The 6,453-nt window shown below is 48.8% G+C and overlaps 2 protein-coding genes and 1 long non-coding RNA gene across 3 annotated transcripts in view; 2 read left to right on the forward strand and 1 right to left on the reverse strand.

The window, feature by feature from the left end:
• cfl2 (cofilin 2 (muscle)) overlaps positions 1–2,625 on the forward strand; it is a 5,093-nt gene extending 2,468 nt beyond the window's left edge. The window contains exons 2-4 of the mRNA XM_017407586.3: positions 802–1,109; positions 1,743–1,819; positions 1,950–2,625. Coding sequence (XP_017263075.1) covers positions 802–1,109; positions 1,743–1,819; positions 1,950–2,062 — 498 coding nt within the window. The 3' untranslated portion in view covers positions 2,063–2,625. The remainder of the gene's footprint in view (positions 1–801; positions 1,110–1,742; positions 1,820–1,949) is intronic.
• Positions 2,626–4,103: 1,478 nt separating this feature from the next.
• Positions 4,104–6,099, reverse strand: LOC119617424. The gene is made up of 2 exons (XR_005233671.1): positions 5,969–6,099; positions 4,104–5,937 (listed from the first exon to the last, which is right to left on the reverse strand). It is a non-coding gene; the product is annotated as an uncharacterized LOC119617424 (long non-coding RNA).
• Positions 5,041–6,453, forward strand: part of snx6 (sorting nexin 6) — a gene marked incomplete in the record, with an annotated part of 6,891 nt that continues 5,478 nt past the window's right edge. The window contains 4 exon segments of the mRNA XM_025004133.2: positions 5,041–5,235; positions 5,387–5,437; positions 6,113–6,217; positions 6,288–6,398. Coding sequence (XP_024859901.1) covers positions 5,230–5,235; positions 5,387–5,437; positions 6,113–6,217; positions 6,288–6,398 — 273 coding nt within the window.

Below are 6,453 nucleotides of genomic sequence, written 5' to 3' on the forward strand. Positions count from 1 at the left end.
GGAGGACATGTGGACAGTTTGTCCTCCAGCAGCAGAGGGAGGACATGTGGACAGTTTGTCCTCCAGCAGCAGAGTGAGGACATGTGGACAGTTTGTCCTCCAGCAGCAGAACTAAAGGATACCTCAGGAAACCCAAACCAGCCCTGACTGTAGGATTTATCAAACAGGAAAGTCTTAAAGTAGACAGGGTGTCAGCCTGAGAACTGGAAGCTCCGCCTCCTGTTCTGCTGTTAGAACCTCTAGGAACCACAAGGAAACCTGCAGGACTTGGGACAAGAAACGTCCCATCCATGTGAAGAGATCATCTTTCAGTGAAATAAGGAAGCTCAGATTTTCTCTCGTTAAGACGGCTTTGTTAGTTTTTAAATGGTTTGTTGGTTTGAGTTTACAGCCGTGGGTGCTGATAGAGATGTGCCTGTTAGTAATTATTTTGTTTTTCTTTGAATATATTTAGTCTGGGACGTCCCAACAGGTGCTGGTGTAAAAAAACAAACAAATAAATAAAATACACCTCACTGAGAGTGAACAGTTCTGAAGTTCTGAACCGATGGTACAGTTGTTGTGAACATGCAGGGCGTTATCACCAGAAACATGGGCTTCCATGTGGACCAAAAGGTACCTGCAGGGGTCAGAGGTGACAGGAAGTGACCTCACAGTGGAGTTCAGTCTCCCTCTGAGTGCACCGAGCTAAAAACAGCCCTTAAAGTCAGTGATTTTTACCACATGGTGTCTTTAAACACAATGAAGTCAGAGTTCTGCTGTCGCTGTTGCATGTGACGAATGTGCTTCCTCTCCTCGTAGGCATCAGGTGTGACAGTAGATGATGAAGTCATCAAGGTGTTCAACGACATGAAGGTGAGGAAGTCTTCGACCCAGGATGAAGTGAAGAAGAGGAAGAAGGCGGTGCTCTTCTGTCTGAGCGAGGACAGGAAGAAGATCGTCGTGGAGGAGGGGAAGCAGATCCTGGTGGGAGACATCGGCGAGACCGTGGACGACCCCCACGGCAGCTTCGTCAAGCTCCTCCCCCTCAACGACTGTAGATACGGCCTGTACGACGCCACCTACGAAACCAAGGAGTCCAAGAAGGAGGACCTGGTCTTCATCTTCTGGTACGGTTCTGAGTCTCCTTCAGGTGGACCACAGATCAGGTTACAGTCCAGAGAGGTCCGGTTTGCTTTTAGGGTTTTCCACCGCTGCTTAGGAAGGAACAAACATTCTTTTTATATTTCATGTATTTTAAAGGGTTTGATCATTGTATTTTTTCCGTCACATTAAGCCTCAGGTTTAGGATTTCTGTTTCGGAGGCACCTGAAGGTGAACTCTCAGCTCTCTGCCTTCATCAGTAACCGCATCTTTAGGGATTAAACTTGTCGAGGTTTGCAGGGATTCGGTGAACGTCATCATAGCACAAAAGGGATCAGATTAAATCTCATTTATTGTATATTTTTCTCTAACATAACTGGTCCCCACACCAACTGTTGGTGTTTCGTCTTGGAGGCAGGATATTATCACAGTTGATTTGATCAATATTGTAATCAGAAATATTGGAAACGGTACTTTGTTTGCACTTAAAGAACATTAAACTGACTTTAATGTGAGATTATAATTGATACCTTCTTTAAAATAAAGTATTTATTCAGATGTAGGCTACTGGATAAAATCTTAAACACAAATAAATAACGACAGTTCCTGTCGGAGAGCTCTATGAAGGATTTCTTACCTTCAGGTGATGTTCTCCACAGGGCTCCTGAGAACGCTCCTCTGAAGAGCAAGATGATCTACGCCAGCTCTAAAGATGCCATCAAAAAGAAGTTTACAGGTGAGGAGTGTTCCTGTTGGACCTGGGTCCAGATGTTTCATCAGAGCAGATCATTTGAGTCCGGCTCAGGGCCAGGCTGACGGCCTTCTTGTTGTGGGCGTGGCCTCTGACCTCAGGTGTGTCCCTGCAGGTATCAAACACGAGTGGCAGGTGAACGGGCTGGACGACATCCAGGACCGCCAGACACTGGCTGAGAAGCTGGGCGGGAACGTGGTGGTGTCTCTGGAGGGGAAGCCGCTGTGATGCGACGGCGGCGAACCGAGCGGAGCCAAGCCAACCGCCGTGCCATCAGGACCGAAGCAACCACCCCCTGCCCCACCTGACCGCCGCCACTTCACCCAGCAGCTTGCTCTGTCTATATCCATGTCCTGAAGGTGTTAGCGTCTTTAGGCCTTGTTTTCTTTTTGTCTTTTTCTTTGATTCTTTTTCTTTCCAACATGGAGATCTCATTAACGTAATTATATGCAAACACCTCGCAGTTTGTTGCTATGTGACGTGTGTTCACCTGGCACACACAGATGAAGGAAAAACAACACTACCAACCCCCCTCCCCAGGAAGGGTGTCTCTCTCTCCCACACAGCCAGAGTTTTGCCAAAAAGTCCATGAAGGAAGCAGCCACGTTTGGGAGGGGAGCACCAAGAAGCACTTCCTCCTGCTGCACACGGGTCGCACTCATCATGCTTTTTACATATGATTTATTTATTATTGTACCCTGTTGGTTCCTCTCAGCTGTATCCAAGACGTGTTGTGTTAGACTATGCATCCATTGTTGTTCAAACACTAAACATCCTGACTTTAAATTGTGTATCAGTGTTCCCCAGATAAGCTTTGTTTACCTCACATTTCAATTTCCTTTGGACTCCCCGTCATTTTAGGTCATCACCTTACTTTCAGTTTGAATGTAATGTCACAGCAGAGATGGTGTACTTTTATTTTGTAAGGAAAGCACTACAGGAAGCAGGTTTGATCCCCCCCTCCCCCCCCTCAGCAGTGAGAGATGACCCCCACCCCCCCTAAATGACATCTGGAGCCTTAAAGTGGAACGTTGTTTCTGAGATCACAGGAAGCCACTTCGCAATAAAAGCCTGTGGCAGACATGTTGCCTCCTTGTTTCTGTTGAAGTTGACTGATTTCCCTCAGAGGAGCTGGAGTCAGGGTGCGTTCCTTTTGAGTCAGACGGACAATGACTCGAGCAGAAGGGAGGAGACTCCTCCTAAATGAGGAGTAAAATGTTTGCTGGTACAGATGATTGAGACCAAAGTTCACTGACTTTATTCACCACATTTGGAACTGGGTGACAAAACAAGTTTTTGTTTACATCCATCATGTGGTTGATCCGGTTCAGCTGCTGGACCTGAGCGGAGCGCAGACCACGCCCACCCAGCTAGCCGCTCTCTCACCTGGTCTGTAAATGGTGCACAGCCTCTCCTGTCTCCACCTACAGCGGCTGTGCCCCATTTACAGACCGGCTGACAAAGCGGCCAGCCGTGAGGGTGGAGTTTACACTCTGCTTCAGCTCAGATCACATGACTAATGTAGACAAATCAGATGTCTCGATGGACCAAATATAAAAAATGAAGTCTGGATCAGCAGCTGATTTCTGTTGCTCATGATGTCGCCCGTTGATGACATCATAAACTCGGCTTGCTCTGATTGGAGGTGACTCCTCCCTCGCTGCTCTTCATCACTTCTGCCCGGATCATCGCCCGGCTGCCTGAAAAGGAATACACCCAGTGTCTTCACGGGTCAAAGGTCGCACTGTTTCCTAACCAACAAGAGAACAGAGAAGCAACCCGGTTTCTTCAGATAAACGGTTCTGGTTGCAGTCGGAACCCACGGGTTTCTCTTCAGGTGGTCCAGTTTGGTCAGGAACCAGTCTGAACTGGGTCAGGTTCTAATTGGGTTCAGGTTCATTCAATTCAGGTTCTAATTGACCCGACTTAGAAGAAAACTAACAAACCGGTTCAGGTATGAGATCTCCCACCTGTGACCACCTGAGCCAGAGTCGCTGAAGTCATGTCTTAAAATGTGATTAAACAGCAACAGAACCTGTGAGATCTCTGCAGAACTTTCATGGTTCTGAAGAGGAGAACGTTCCGAGCACCGTGGGCTTAGTTCTGCTTCTGGTGTGGTTCCAGCAGAACTCTCTTTACAACACGACGGTCTCATCCGAACCTCTGGAACCAGAAGGAATGTTGAGGAGAGAACTCTGACCTGAAGGTAGGAGGTTCTGCACAGAACCGTCAGGTTCCCGGGCCTCTGATGGAGAATAATTCACTGAGCTTCAAATGAGAAACTTTATTGATCTGAAATGATCAACCAGAACAGAAGTGAAGGTGTTTTTATACACGGCTGTAAAAACTATAAAATCCTTCACATATCAGCTGTGAAAGATGAGCATGTTTTTAATAAAAATAATATTTTAATGGTTAGTAAATGTTTCTCAGGGAGTATTAAAGGTCTGGTTAGCCATTTAATTAAGTTTTTAGAGATTTTTATTAAATTTCAGCCTCATCTTTAAGGAGAAAATCTGATGATAATGAAAGGAAACTGTTAGTCGTCTGATTCACCTCTTATTTACATGACGAGATGTAGATTCCTGTGTGTGTAGTTGCTTGGAGAGTTCAGTTTTTCGGGATGTGGAGGACAATTCAGAGCCAGTTACAGAAATCAGCATCAGAGGCAGCATGAACCAAGATGATGCTCGGTCTCCTCTCCTGTTCTCCCTGTTCTTCCTGTTCTGTGTGGATCTGAAACCAGATCGTGGTCCAGCAGCTGGACTGAAGGACATCACAGAGGAACTACAGTAAGGTCGGGGCCCACCACACCAGGCAGGACCCAAGATGTCCCTGAGACAGTCCAGCAGGATGGAACGCCATAACCAAACAGCTGGAATAGAGTCCAGGAACATCTGTACCGAGTCTGGACTGGAAGTCCCACATTCACTGTAGGAGACCACCTAAGGTGGTGGAGATCCTGTGGGACTTCCAGATCCAGACAGACTAACAGCTGATGGCTGACCAACCAGACACTGTGGTGACAGATAAGATCCAGAAGAAAGCAGCGGTGATAGATGTAGCAGTCCCAAGAGAAGAAGCTGGAGAAACACCAAGAACTGAAAGAGGAACCAGAGTCAAGGCCTCAGTGGTACCAGGGGTCATTGGACCCCCAACCTGGAAGAGGTTCTCCAACAGATCCCAGGAAGAACCTCAGAGATCTCAGTCCAGAAGAGCCCAGTCCTAGGAACAGCTGATTGTATACATATTTAATTCTTATCTCTTCTTTTATTACATTCAGGCTCTTTTGTCCTACAGGCTTGCGCCCAGGCTCTTTAGGTGTCTCTGTTTGCGTGTTTTTGTCGCGGGATCTGGCAACCCGGTGTACTTCCTGTCCCCAGCCGTTCGCAGCCATGATGGTGGGTTTCTCTGCTCCTCTTCCTCACTCTGTTTCTCCTCTTTCTAAGTTCGGTTCGGCGGCAGGGCGCCTCGTGCCGGCCCGTTGTTGTGTTGGTTCCGATGCGGTTCTGGTGTCGGTGAACTAACCCGCCTGTGTTTGTGTCTCTGCAGCAGGAAGGGCTGGACGACGGACCCGATTTCCTCTCCGAGGAGGACCGGGGAGTAAGTGTCCCTCTGTCCCTCTGTCCTTCTGTCCCCCTGTCTGTCTGTCCCTCGGTTCACCTGTCTGCCTATGCCTGGGTCCATTTGTTCTGGTTCCGGTCCAGAGCTCGTCATCCCTGGGTCGGTATCAGTCCGGTTAGCTCCTCAGGCTAACGTTAGCTTCATGCTAACAGGCGTTAAGCTGTTGGACTGGGCTCAGACTGGACCGCGGTCCGAACCGGGAGCCCGGTTCTGTTCGGACGGAGCCACAGGCCGCTAGCCGGACCTGCTAACGGACCGTTTCTGATGGTGATGAGTTTGGTCCGGGTCCAACAACACCACGGTGTCACGTGATTCTACACCCATCCCGTCCGGGACAGGTTCTGTAGGGCAGATGAGGTTCCGATCCAAAGGTTGGCTTCTAATGCTCTGGATCTTCTGACTGGTAGAGGTTCTGGTTCATGTTCTGGACCTTCTGACAGGTAGCGGTTCTGGTTCTTGCTCTTGCTCATGTTCTGGACCTTCTGACTGGTAGAGGTTCTGGTTCTGGACCTTCTGACAGGTAGATGTTCTGGTTCTTGCTCGTATTGTGGACCTCCTGACAGGTCGAGGTTCTTGTCCATGTTGTGGACCTCCTGACAGGTAGCGGTTCGGGTTCTGGTTCTGGTTCTAACGTTCCTTCCGTTGCTCCTGCAGCCTCGGGCGGTTAACGTGGACCTGGAGATGGACGCCACGCTGCAGGTGGACATCTCTGACGCCCTCAGTGAGAGAGACAAAGTAAAGTTCACCGTCCACACCAAGGTAAGACTCTACGGTTCCACGGTTCTACCCGAGTTCTGTCGGGTTCTAATAACGTACAGTGGTTCCACAGAGCACGCTGCCCAACTTCAAACAGAACGAGTTCTCCGTGGTCCGACAGCATGAAGAGTTCATCTGGCTGCACGACTCCTTTGTGGAAAATGAAGACTATGCAGGATACATCGTGAGTCCTGTAGAGCCGGGGGGGGCAGAACCGGACCGGGTCCTGGTGGGCGGGG

The sequence above is a fragment of the Kryptolebias marmoratus genome, linkage group LG10, assembly GCF_001649575.2.
Source record: "Kryptolebias marmoratus isolate JLee-2015 linkage group LG10, ASM164957v2, whole genome shotgun sequence".
Taxonomy (NCBI): Eukaryota; Metazoa; Chordata; class Actinopteri; order Cyprinodontiformes; family Rivulidae; genus Kryptolebias; species Kryptolebias marmoratus.